This window comes from Vidua chalybeata, chromosome Z (genome assembly GCF_026979565.1).
Source record: "Vidua chalybeata isolate OUT-0048 chromosome Z, bVidCha1 merged haplotype, whole genome shotgun sequence".
NCBI lineage: Eukaryota > Metazoa > Chordata > Aves > Passeriformes > Viduidae > Vidua > Vidua chalybeata.
In genome coordinates this window covers 32856415-32870152 of record NC_071570.1, presented here as the reverse complement: position 1 = coordinate 32870152, position 13738 = coordinate 32856415, and the positions used below count along the sequence as shown (strand labels likewise).

Below are 13738 nucleotides of genomic sequence, written 5' to 3'. Positions count from 1 at the left end.
CACTGCTGCCCTCCAGCGACCGAGGGAGCGCTGCCCGCCAGGTGGAAACCTGCGGAAACCGGGGGCAATCCAAAACTCGGCTGTTCCTTCAGCCAACTCTCAGTTCTGATGAACTTTGCATGACAGTGTTCTGTTAGCCTTTTGGGTGCTGCTTTGGCATAAATGACTTGGAAGTGCTTTTAAGAAACGTAGGTAGATCAAACCTGAAATATTGTAAGATTAATTCCAATTCTATTCAGTGTAATGCTGGTTAATTAATAGCCATTACTTACTTATGAACATAGTTGCAATTGGTTGATATGGCTCCCATGACCACTAGTGTAAAGTTAAGGTAATCTGATGCAGTAGGCAAATGTCTGGGGACAGGTTTTCTGGAACAGAAATAAGAAGGTTCTGTTGTGAGAAATAATGTTGAAAATACTTAAAAGTGCACCAAACCCCATTACCTCAAAGGGTCAAATAACACAATTTTAACCTTAAAAATGTAAATGTTTTTCAGTTACTGAATAGCTTGAAATTATTTCCTTGCTCAGCCCACTTCCCTTGAGATTTGTGGGTGTGATAATACAACATTTGGTACTCCAGATTCTCAGTTACTGTAATTTGACATTTTTGATGTTTTCAGGCACAAGTAGTTTGTCCATAGGTACATGAATTTGCATTTTGATCTTCCAGGCAAGGAGAGGCATTACTGCTTTGATATTACTGAATTAATTGGTAGGAGGGGGGAAAAGGGTTTTCACTGCACTTTTTTTATCCTGTTCACTTTTGTAACTGGGCACTGAGTCTATATATCTCTTACTACCCTGAGGAGGGAAAGCTCCTTTCAGTTTTTGTCTTAAAGAGACCTCTTTAACTTTCTAGGAGAGACCTGCTCTGTTTATCTGAGTTGTTGTTTGGAGCTTCCTTCCAGTGTTGAGTCAAGCCTCTGAGACTTTGAGAAATTATGAACTAAAACTGAATCTTCCCAATGTGACTGTCTTTAATTAGATTCTTAGGGATATTACTCTTCTTACGCTTTATGTGGGTCTGACTGGCAGAAAGCTGAAAGTTACCTTGAAGTATTCCAATTCTTAATGTCAAAATTTAGTGTTGATGCAACAAAGCACTATTGTGTATGTACTTCCTTTGCTTGAGCACCCCTTCTATCTACATTGTGCAGCACCATGCGTAGTGGTTAGCTCAGATACCAGATGTGGTCTAGCTATTTTGCTTGTATGGCAGACAAAAAATGTGGCTGTGGTTTTTACAAAGAACAGCACACCTAATTTTCCTGGATTACCTCCATGTTTGAAGTCTTTATTTTGCAAAAGTGTTGTGTTAAAGAAAGAGTAGCCCTAGTATTTTTCAGCTGATACCATATGGAATGCATGGATCCAGTATTATAGCTCTTAATAAGCACAGTATCTGTAGAGAAGAAAATTCTTGTGGCTTCTACTGTCCAGATGGGGCAACAGTATTTTTTGAGGTATCATGAGAGATAGTTACAGGAGTACTTTGAGAATCAAATCAGTTGCTGCCACAACTAACATAAGCTGCACAAACAGACAGGAAAAAAGGTTCTTGCTCTTGCGTTGCATATAGATCAGTAAGCTAATCCCTCTCAAATGTTAGTAGTATGGCCTAAGAAGTATTTGGATATCTGTATAACGGCTTAATTACAACAAAGGAATTATTGATTTATTTGCTTTGCTTTAATGTGAAATTACTAATCAATCATTTGAATATGTGATTTAATTCCTGCAAGGTGGTGAAACCTATCCCTGGAAAAGTAGATGGATCAGAAATGAACAAACTCTGTCTAGATCCTCAAGCTGATGGACATAACACTGCTTCTTCACCTACACAAAAAGGAAGACGAAGTCCTTCTCCTAGCAGTTCCTCTTCATCATCTGCTAGGACAGTTAAATCTGAGTCACCAGGTGTTAGAAGAAAAAGGGTATCTCCAGTGCCTGTAAGTTGCAAGCTGTGATGTAATTTTCAATTTGGCTATATTCTGCAATCTTTTGCTTAGGCTCCCTCTGTAGAGCAAGGTGCTGATATAAAGAGGCTATTACAGGATATCATTTGGGTGACATACATATCTCATGTAGTATTTCTCATGTGTGTTTTCTTTTTCCTTCAGTCCTGCTTTCATTTGTTATTGCTTGGAAATAAATGAAGAAAAATAGGTACTCAATCATGAATAAATGTATATTTTCTTATCTTGATTAGAAGGAAGAAGTGCTGGTAGTGTTTTTGTTGGTCAGGTGGTTTATTTTCTTTATTTTGTTTGGTTTGGATTTTTTTGGTTGGTTGGTGGTTTTTTTTTTCTTGTCTTCTTCTTTTTTTTTTTTTTTTTTAAATAACTGTAGTCAGTTTCTCCTGCGTCTCAGTTCTCTGGGAAGGTATATTCCATTAAGGATAGGACTGTGGATGAAATGAAAATTCCTGTAGAAAAGTCTTACTGGTGTGCTGTACTGATCCTCTATTTCAGAACTTACCTTTATGTACAGATTAGGGAATACTTACATATGTACATTGTTAGAAGTCTAAAGTTACTATCACTGCATTCTAGAGAACATTTAGAATAGAATGTTTTGAGCAAGAGTAACTGGCTTAAAGAAGATCAAAAATTAAAGAAGATCAAGAGTATATTTTGAGCAATAATATCGAATACTCTGGCTTGTTGTAAAAAATGCTCATCAATAGTTAAATTCACAGTGCAAATTACAGCACAGCAGTACTGGTCCTTTCCTCTTGACAAGAGAAATTGAAAGGTTAAAAAAAAGAAAACAACCATTTTTACTAATAAAAGCAGAAGATCTGAAACGGAATGGAACAATTAGTGCATCTCATAATGTTAGAAATGAGAAGAATTTAAATGAAGACAATCTTACTAAAATATTTGGGCCTTTGACTTTTTGATTATGGGGAAGCAATATTAAAAAACCCCAAAGCATCCTCATCTAAAAGTTGCTTACATGGTGGAAAAGGGAGAAAGCTGGGGTTTTTTTCTTTTCTTTGGCATTTTCTTAAACTTTTGATCTTTGTTGAACTTATATTCCCTTTTTAAAACTATAGTCATAGCATTTTTTCATTTATGAAATACATTAGTGTTACAGCTATATGGAATAATATCCTTTATTGAGTAATAAGTCCCTGATTATCTTTGGATTTAATTATAAATGATAATTCAGTAGTAATATGGTAAGGCAACCAATGACTACATGAAAATAAGAAGCAATTTGAAAGACTCCTTTTGTGTCCCAATGTCAGACAAATTTCAGCTGCAGAATTTCAGTTTTCTTCTGCCCTTGACTACTGGGCATGGGAGAAAAGTAATCCTTTTAAATCATACAGACAAAGAGATTATAGTAGCTCCAGGTTTTGGGGACTCTTATTCTGTAAATAAATAAATAAATAAACCATACCTGTTTAAACATTTTTCTGTCCTTTGAATGCTCATGACGGAGGCACTTCTGTAGTTTCAGAGTGGACGGATAACACCACCTCGACGAGCCCCATCTCCAGATGGCTTCTCTCCATACAGCCCTGAGGAGACAAATCGCCGTGTCAACAAAGTGATGCGAGCCAGGCTGTATTTGCTGCAGCAGATAGGACCCAACTCTTTCTTAATTGGAGGCGACAGCCCTGATAATAAATACAGAGTGTTTATTGGGCCTCAGGTAGGGAACATTTTTGTCTTGTCTGTAGCTTTTATCAATTCATAGTTAATCTCGCAGAACTGTTCAAAGCCAGATTAGTTCAATTGGTGATCACTGTTCTATAAAGTAACGTTTAAAAGTTGTAATCTGTACCCATGTAATACCAAAATAAGTTTGTAATTTGTGAATTACATTTATCTACAGTTTCTCTTTTTTAAAAGAAAAAAAGACTCATTCCTAGAAGTGGCTCTGAATTATATGTCTTACATATTCTTGGCTAAAATTTTGTCACTTAATTCCTCTATTCATGGGATGTGTATAAATGATAAATACATAACTCCCTTAATAGTGTGATAATTTCATTCATACCCATAATGAGATCCTTTTCATAGGCTTTCTTGGTACTAATGTGATGTAGTATTGGGACACATCCAGGCTGGGTGAACAGAAGCATCTCATTTAAGTTTGATTGATGTCATGTTGCGATGTCATACTTCCAGTATGAAGCATGAAAATATCTTCAGTTGATTAAAAAAAAGGGAGGGGGGTGGGGGGAGAAAATAAATTGAAAACTGGTATTGTAATTTTATGCATTCATGTATGCATTTCTGAGTAATATTTTAGGAATTCTCTTTTTTTGTAAGGCTATGCAAGAGAACATTTATGCTTATATATGAAATACTTATTTTTGTTCAGGAGTGGGTATGTTCTATGGTACACTTAAATGTGGAAAAATTACCAAGTCAGTAGAACTTTAGGATATACTTTTCTTTGCAGACTTGTAGCTGCGGCCGTGGGACGTTTTGTATTCATCTGCTGTTTGTTATGCTGAGGGTCTTTCAGCTTGAGCCCTCAGACCCAATGCTCTGGAGGAAGACGCTGAAGAACTTTGAGGTAATCAATTTCTAATAGATGTAATAATGATCTACAATACACTCCATAATGTCTTTAGGACACCATATTAAATACGCTGAAAACTGTTAGATTTAAAAGCCACAAGAATATATGTTTATAATTATATCTTTAATTCAGTATCAGGAGTTCTGTAAGTGGAAAAAAATACCTGTAAATATAAGACATAGCTGCATCAATAGGAGAGAGCTGTAGTTTGATGGGATTTTTCTATTAAAATTTATTGCTATGTCTCACTGATTTTCTAGAAGGAAGAAAAAATGTGGGTATTTTAAAGTAATTGTGTGTATACTTGAAGCTGTTATTTATTTTCAATAAGCAGAAAAGTTTTTGGTGTTAAATGTTTCTTGTGATCTTTTTAGTAGTAAGACTTCTGAAATTGTTGCTGCGACTGCTAATGCATTATTGTGAAAGTGAATAGATTTTTCCTGTTAGCAGTAGTTTACACTTCAGTAATATGACTTCTAATTACAAGATATTCATAGCATAAATAAGACTGTTGCTATCTTTTTCTGATGTTAGGTTGAGAGTTTGTTCCAGAAATATCACAGTAGGCGTAGCTCGAGGATCAAAGCTCCATCTCGTAACACCATCCAGAAGTTTGTCTCACGCATGTCAAATTCTCATACATTGTCATCATCTAGTACTTCTACATCTAGTTCAGAAAACAGGTTAGTATTTTTTAAAGGAATTACAAGATTTATTCTGTAGTTTCAGAATCACCTACATTCTTTTTGTTCAAAACTGCTTTCATTTCAAGCCACGTTAAGTCTCTGCATTTGGAAGCAATCAAGTCAAGCATCCATTAGTCACTGTGGTACCAAGTGGGCATATTTGTTTTGTAACTTCTGTTTGGAAAATGTTAAGTAGAGTTGTGAAAATAATTTTTTTTTACCCTATATGAATTTTGCAAAACAAACTTTTGAGATCTTGTGTGCAAGACCGAAGCATACATCAACTTTGGAAGCCTATTGTGTGCATCTTTTTTTTTAATACAGCACTTGTGCAAATGTTAGCAAAAGAATAAACATGATTTTTCATCTCTTGTCCTGCTTTGGAGAAAAGCTTGTGCCTCTGACAATACACTGAAAAATGTTTATGCACTCTATAAACACTCTATATAAACACATACATTAATATAAAAACAGGAGCGAGCATATGTTTTTAAAACTACTTAACTAAAATGGGTGATTAAATTATTTTAAGAGAGCTGCTAACATATTAGTTATGCCTTATCTATGAATTAATGCCTTGTCTATGAATTTCCAGTGATGTGTTATTCTTTCATTCTTTTTCCCTGACTGCTTCTACTTTAGTTTTTTTGTACATCCTTTTCCATGATTTTGAAAAGATACTGATTAATTTTTTTAAACAAATAATTTCTGCTTGCATTATTTAGTGGGTAAACTGTACTTCATTTAGAGAGATCAGACCAAAGACAGCAACCCTAATTGAGGCTTTGTTTTGTGTGAAGTGGATTCTAACTTAAGGAGTACCTTGATATGTTACTTTGTGATAATGAGCTTGTGATAATGAGTAACATGAATATATTCAGACAGGTTTATAATTCTGATATACAAACTGTGACCTTAATCTCACTTCATCTTTTACTTATTTTTCCAAACTGTGTTTCTGTAAATAAATTGCATAAATAAAGTTGTTAAGTACATAATTACTCTGAAACTACTTATCTGGCAAGCCAATTCCTTTTATGTTGATACTTTGTGTAGGATTTTTTTTTCCACAGGATTGTGAACTTTGCTGCATTAGTTATCACTTCTTACAGGATGAAAGATTTTCAGTTGTTTGCCAATGCACCTGGTGGTACTGATTGACCCTGCAATACTGATTCAATGAGAGAAGCTGCTTTCTGTCCAAATCCAAAATTAGTATGCTATAGGTTTTGAACAACACTGAGTATCAGATTCATCTGAGATAGAAGTTTACTCAATTCTGAAAATTCCCATGACTTGCAGTTATGTTTTGCTTACTGCTAATTTGTCAAAAATAAGATTATATATATATACTCACGTGTGGAGAATATTTTTCATTGTAAGCTTATCTTTGTGGACCTTTTCAAGGAATAAACAGCTTTGCAAACATTTGCAGAGAAATAGAAAGGAATATATGTGTATAGAAATAATGCATGTACAAGTTAATTTTATTTTAAAAATATATTGTTGGTGAACAAATGCAGGATGCCTGCAAAGTTTTAGATGTACACCAACTATAGTTTAAATTTTTTGCAATGAGTAATTAGAATTTTGCACATTTAAACAGTATTGCAGAAGATTAAAAATCTGTGTTTTTCATTGCATGTAGTTTAAATTTAGAATAATTTTTTGGGTAAATCTCTGGTTATCCATTTAAAAATTAGAGAAAGAGAAAATAGGAGCTTTTTAAAATATCTGTGTATGACATGTATGTTAGTGTTTATGTGACTCTATTCCATCAGTTTCTGTTAGTGGCAGAAAATTCTTGAGTAGCTGTTTATTTTTTGAGTTTTACTATGCTCATCAAAGAGTATTTACAGTTTCTTGTAAAGGGCTAAAGACTGCCGTGTGACTCCATACTTTGAAAGGAATGTGATGAAAAAGAATGTGAATAGTTTTCAAAATATAAAAATTCCTTAGTTTTTCAAACCCAAATGATAAATTAAAAAGTGAAGATTGGTTTGTTTAAAGAAGCCTTAGGAAAAAAGATGTTAAGTGCCCAAAGCTAGGCCTTTCAATCTCTAATTGGTATCTGACCTAGTTTGTAAAGATGTCATGTGTTTTGTGACTTTCCCTTTCATTTTATCAAAGTGTTGTCTGTACTCAGTGCTTCTAAAAATCTGGTAGCTTACTTATTCAGACCAAGGTTTAGGAGAACAATTCAGTAATACCTATAGTTATCCAGAAGTGACTGTTTCAAACAGGAAGTTAACCTTTTTTCACTGTTAAAGCCTGCTCTGAATTTTGATATGCCTATTCTATAATCACAAATGTCTCTTTTTATAGTATGAAGGATGAAGAAGAACAGATGTGCCCCATTTGTTTGTTAGGCATGCTGGATGAAGAGAGTCTCACAGTGTGTGAAGATGGCTGCAGAAACAAATTACACCACCACTGCATGTCAATATGTATGTTATCTTTTTGTCAAGTTCTGGTGACTAAATCTGCAAAAGTATTATAGCTTAGTATGGTTTTGATTTGTTTGTTTTATGTTCAAACAAAAAACCAGAAATCTGCTCGTAAATGATGACTGGTAACTGTGAAAATTTGGTATCATTCAGGTACTATTGATACATCTTATTTTATCAGTTATTCACAAATCGAGTTTGTAATTTGATGGTCTGATAGAGAAGTTACCTGCAGGTATAGAGGTTTCAGCCTGCCTTACCTTAGTGAAAAGACTATGTCTAATTAGAGCAAGGTTAGGAACAGACTTTCAGCTCCCTGTAAATTGTCATTAGAATGCATAAAAGTCATATAAAGCTAGCTAGGGTAATACAATGAATTATGAAGTATGTTTATATAATACATCAGCTAAAAGATATAAATATTTGCAGTTTGCATTAACAAATAAAATTTTCCTATATTTGAGGTACAAAAAGACCTGAATTTCAGTTCATAAATTGAAATATTAATTGTAGTATTGAAGTGAAGCATTTCTTCATGCAGAAAACATATGTTTAAGCACCCATATTTTAATGCTCTGGCTGTTGAAAGTGACTCAGTTCGGAAGTGTTAATTTTGAAACTAATGTTCTTCAGTAAAACTTAAAAGTAGTTATGTCATCTTCTGTTTTTGTCCACTGTAAAACTTCAGTGCATATGATCCTGTTGCTGTATTCCAGGGGCAGAAGAATGCAGAAGAAACAGAGAACCACTCATCTGTCCACTTTGTAGATCTAAATGGAGATCTCATGATTTCTATAGGTAAGGATTCAGTTGGTGCACAATAAACTATCTGTTTCTGGATCTTTAATTGATATTTCTGAATATGCTGCATTATTTACCTCAAATGTTTAATTTGTTAATCTGTGTTGTTCTTGATCTGTAGTCATGAATTGCCAAGCCCTGTGGATTCTTCTGCTCTCCGTGTGGTTCAGCAACAATCTCAGCAGCAGTCCGCAGTTGGATCACAGAGAAGAACACAAGATGGTAATTTTAACCTTACTCATTATGGAGTCCAACAGATCCCTTCTACGTATAAAGATTCAGCTGAGCCATGGATTCAGGTAATTCTCTTTTGTGAAAGAGCTATTAGCCTTTAGAGTGTAGAGGTGGGTTCATCTGAACATGGGGTCACACACTTAAAAATGAGAACTTTCATTTCCTTTATTTCTGCCATTGTTTTTGTCTGGTATAGCCAGAACTTCATTTCAGGACTGTTAATGTCTGGAAACCAACTTCATACTTAATCGTTAAAATTCACTTAACAGAGTTTTTACACAGCCAAGAAGCATATAATTTATAATATTTTATTTCTATCACAGAATCTTTTTTAAGACCCTGTACCTTCAGACATATTTTTGCTGTCAGCCTTGATGATTTTTGACTAGAAATATCTTTCTTCTTTTTGATTGCTCTTATCAGGTACTTAAGTTGCAGCATTATTCATTTTGACTCCTGTAATGTTGCTTTCTTCCTTGGCAGGTATTTGGGATGGAGCTAGTTGGCTGCTTGTTTTCTCGAAACTGGAATATACGAGAGATGGCACTCAGACGTCTTTCCCATGATGTTAGTGGTGCTCTATTGCTGGCTAATGGTGAAAGCACTGGAAACTCTGGAAGCAGCAATGGAAACAATACAAGTGCTGGAGCTCTGGGAGCAGCTAGTGGGTCATCTCAGACCAGTATCTCAGGAGATGTGGTGGTAGAATCCTGCTGCAGTGTGCTGTCCATGGTCTGTGCTGACCCTGTCTACAAAGTGTATGTTGCTGCTTTAGTAAGTAGTTGTTTACTTGTTGTATTCTACTAATTTCACAGTTACTTCATTTTGGAAGAAGGAGGGAATGGAAGAAGATATGTGAAATCAGGAATCCTAGTACTTGTTGAGCACCACTGGTGACTATTAGCTAAGTTTTGAAAGTTGGGTGATCAAAATATTCATCATAAGTGAAAGGACATGATTTCACTGGCACTTGCCACAGTGCTACATATTGACAGTATTTGTAAGTCTTTTTACTCTCAAAGAGGAGTTGACCAGTTCTAGCAGTGAATATGTAGCAAGCTATTTATCCTTTGAAAGTTTTACTGACATTTTGCACACAATTTATGTAGAACTGAATTTACAACTTTTTAATGCTTATTTACATCTTTTTAAAAAAATAAAAATTGTGTAGCTAGTTGGATTTCATATGTGTTGGTTTTTTTCCTTTCTCTTAGAAAACCTTAAGAGCCATGCTAGTGTACACTCCCTGTCATACTTTGGCAGAGAGGACTAAGCTACAGCAACTTCTCAAGCCAGTTGTAGAGACGATACTAATTAAATGTGCAGATGCTAACAGGTATGATATCTTATGAACTTAATTTTGGATTATTACTGAAATATCTTAAAGCTTCATTTGTTACTATTCATGTGTAACTAGTTGGTGTTAAAATAAAATGTGTGGATTGTAAATATATATCATTGTTTTGCTAGCCTAACTGCTGCTGGCAAATTTTGGCTTGAAATATGTAGGTTTTGAAGGCAAGTGATTGTATACTTTGCTTTCGTAAGGGCTTTTTTCCCTCGCCTTAAAGTAAAGGTTATGTGTAAAGTAAAGTGTTATGTGCAGTCATGAACCTATCCTTTCTATCTCTGTTTTTATTGCTTTGGCCTATTTCTCATGACTCTCCTTAGAGCTGTCAGCAAGTACTCCTCAGTATCCTTCCTACTTCAGCAGAAGTTGTAACACATCCTTGCCATGAAGTTGTAGCAGTAACATAACACTTCTGATTAGTAGTTCAGAGTGTAATGGTAGGAGATAGCTATTTAGGGTGAACTGCTCTTAGCTTGAGTCTTCCAGTCCTGGACTACCCTGTTTGTTCTTCCAGGCCAACCATTTCTTCTGTACTGTAAACTAGATGCAGAACTCTACCAGCTTGAGTTTTGTCTCCCAAGGTTTAGTTTCTAAGCAGCATTTTTTTCTGAAACTGCAGCTAGAGATCCCCCGGCAACAGTCTAGCAAGAGAATATCTAAAGTAGTAAGTGAAATAGAACTGATTTTATGCATTTGGCCACATTTTGCAAGAGAACAAGGCAATTTGGGGTTTTGTTTGTACATTAGTGATAGACATTACATTTCTGGAAGTATCTTTTTAAAAAGTGTCACAACCACAGGTAAACTTACAAAGAGTGGGTTATAGAAATTTGCTGGAATAAGGTGGTGTGAAATCGTTTTACACATAATTCCTAGGTGATGTTTTTTTAGGTATAACAAATAGGATGTTTTTCCTTGAAAGCATTTGCTAAAGGAGTTCTTTTTTTGGTTTTACTTTCTTACAGTCGAACAAGTCAACTTTCAGTCTCAACGCTATTGGAGATGTGTAAAGGTCAAGCAGGGGAGCTGGCAGTTGGGAGAGAAATACTTAAATCTGGTAATAACTCTTCATATACAGTTAAATTATACAAGCAAATAATACTGGAATTGATCAAGTACAAGCACAGCAAAGAGAGCAGTATTCCTGTCAACAGTTTGGAAGGGCGCTAATTTGGGCAAACAATGAGTAATTCTGTATGATACAGTTCTGATTTTTGTGTAGACTCTGAATATAATACCTAATCTTCATTTTATCAACTTTTTTATAGGATCCATTGGTATTGGAGGTGTTGATTATGTCTTAAACTGTATTCTTGGAAATGAAATAGAATCTAGCAACTGGCAAGCACTGCTTGGGCGACTTTGTCTAATAGACAGACTTCTGTTGGAATTTCCCAGTGAATTTTATCCCCACATTGTCTGTGGAGATGTCTTGCAGGCTGATACCATAGTTAACAGGTACTTTTTTTGTACTCTATGTGGGTGTTACTCTTTGTAGTTGAATTTGTTGGTGATCTCATAAAAGAAGTAGTTGTTTTAATTCCTGTAAACAAATAACATAGATTTATATACAAAGTGTGCTTGCTTTACAGAGTGAGTAGTTGTCTTTTTAAAAACTTCTGACCTGTGAAGCATTTTTGAAGCACCAGTGCAACAATAAATCTCCTTGGTACTTCAGAACTGACAACTAAATACATTATCTTGAAACAGCTTTTTTGATACTAGTTAACTAGAGTATGTCAGTTTATAAAAGACCTCTTTTCTTTTTTTAGGTATAAGAAACTTCTCTCCCTCTTAACTTTCGCCTTGCAGTCAATTGATAATTCCCACTCAATGGTTGGCAAGCTGTCACGGAGAATATTTTTGAGTGCAGCAAGAATGGTAGCAAGAGTGCCCCATATTTTTGTAAAGCTGTTAGATATGTTGAGTGCGACAAGCTCAACTCATTATGCAAGGATGCGTCGACGTCTGATGGCAATAGCAGATGAAATGGAAATTGCAGAAGCCATTCAGCTAGGCATGGAAGAAATACACTCGGGGGAATGCCGACATGAAGACTTTTTACACCTACCTGTGCCAGATAATTCTCCAGAAACTACAGAAAATAATACTCCTAATAATACTATCCAGTTATCAGGGAAGAGTGGGAAAGGTTTAAGTGACAGAAAACTGAGTGCCAGCCCAGATGACATTTCTGAGATGCTAGCTGGCCTTGCTATGGGACTTCCTGTTTCATCAGTAACCACTGAGCAACCAAAACCAGCCATTCAAACAAAAGGAAAACCCCACAGTCAGTGTGTGAACTCTTCTCCCTCATCCAGTCATTCCCAGTCACTATTCCCAACACTTCAGTCTCCATCAAACCCATCTGTACCAGCTGGCACTGTAACAGATGTCTCTAAACTCAGACCTCAGGGATTTGTTCCCTGCAAAATCCCCTCACCTTCTCCTCAAACACAGCGGAAACTTTCTCTCCAGTTTCAGCGAAACTGTTCTGAAAATAAAGAATCTGAGAAACTTTCTCCGGTTTTTACCCAAGCCAGGCCATTGCCATCCAGTCACGTACATAGGCCAAAGCCATCACGACCCACCCCAAGTGATGTGAACAAGCAAGGAGAAGCCTTAAAAAGCAGTATGACACTGGACCTGAATGATATTTCACAGTGTGATGGCAATAGCAGTGCAGTTATACCAAGTGAAGAGACAGTGTTCACTCCAGTAGATGAGAAGTGCCGGCTGGATGTTAATGCAGAGCTCAATTCCAGTATTGAGGACCTGCTTGAGGCCTCCATGCCAACGAGTGATGGCACAGTTACATTTAAGTCTGAAGTTGCAGTTCTTTCTCCTGAGCGGGCAGAAAATGATGATACTTACAAAGATGATGTCAATCATAATCAAAAATGCAAGGAAAAGATGGAAGCTGAAGAGGAGGAAGCTTTAGCTATTGCTATGGCAATGTCAGCATCCCAAGATGCCTTGCCAGTAATTCCCCAACTACAGGTTGAAAATGGTGAAGATATCATAATCATTCAGCAGGATGTAAGTATGCATATGAGAATTTAGGTTAAGTCTCAGCCAAGTGTCACTGAAATTATATAGCAGTGCTGTTACATCTCAAAAGTGATAGAAAACATGAAGGTGCTCAGAAATCAAATATAAATTTGAGGGTACTAACAGAATCCTTCCATGTTATTAACAATCTAGAGAAGGTGTTTGCCAGAGAACCATATCATGTATCAATATTTAAAGCAACAAGAAAGAAAGTGTAAAACTGGGGAAACCCAGAAATAAACCAAAAATTTTAAGCAGCAGTAGAACTGTACTGAGTCCTAATGCTGATTTACTTTGAAGGCAATTGTACATTAGCAAACTAATTTTTGAAAGAAACAATGGGAAAAGATCTTGTCTTGCTATCTTGAGAGAAGATGAGAGATACTTTATTAGTCAGAAAAAAATACATATATATTTGCAAATAGACAAAAAGCACAAGAAATAATAATAGAGAAAAGGGGTATTATATTTGTGATTCTTTGAGGTAACAACATGTAAAACATAAAATTGGAGGGATAAATTAAATAGAAAACAACCTGCTTTTGGTTCTGTTTACTGTAGGTGCAAGCTAAAACCTTAACTAGATGTGAGACAAGGAATAGTAAAAAAAGTTGTGCTCAT

General features: G+C 35.6%; 1 protein-coding gene across 1 annotated transcript in view; it reads left to right on the top strand.

The window, feature by feature from the left end:
- Positions 1 to 13738, top strand: part of MAP3K1 (mitogen-activated protein kinase kinase kinase 1) — a 57705-nt gene that overhangs the window by 34890 nt on the left and 9077 nt on the right. The window contains exons 3-14 of the mRNA XM_053932347.1: positions 1748 to 1954; positions 3468 to 3668; positions 4425 to 4541; positions 5082 to 5230; positions 7559 to 7680; positions 8397 to 8478; positions 8603 to 8780; positions 9199 to 9489; positions 9930 to 10051; positions 11032 to 11123; positions 11335 to 11524; positions 11839 to 13105. Of these exons, the coding sequence (XP_053788322.1) occupies positions 1748 to 1954; positions 3468 to 3668; positions 4425 to 4541; positions 5082 to 5230; positions 7559 to 7680; positions 8397 to 8478; positions 8603 to 8780; positions 9199 to 9489; positions 9930 to 10051; positions 11032 to 11123; positions 11335 to 11524; positions 11839 to 13105 (3018 nt within the window). The remainder of the gene's footprint in view (positions 1 to 1747; positions 1955 to 3467; positions 3669 to 4424; positions 4542 to 5081; positions 5231 to 7558; positions 7681 to 8396; positions 8479 to 8602; positions 8781 to 9198; positions 9490 to 9929; positions 10052 to 11031; positions 11124 to 11334; positions 11525 to 11838; positions 13106 to 13738) is intronic.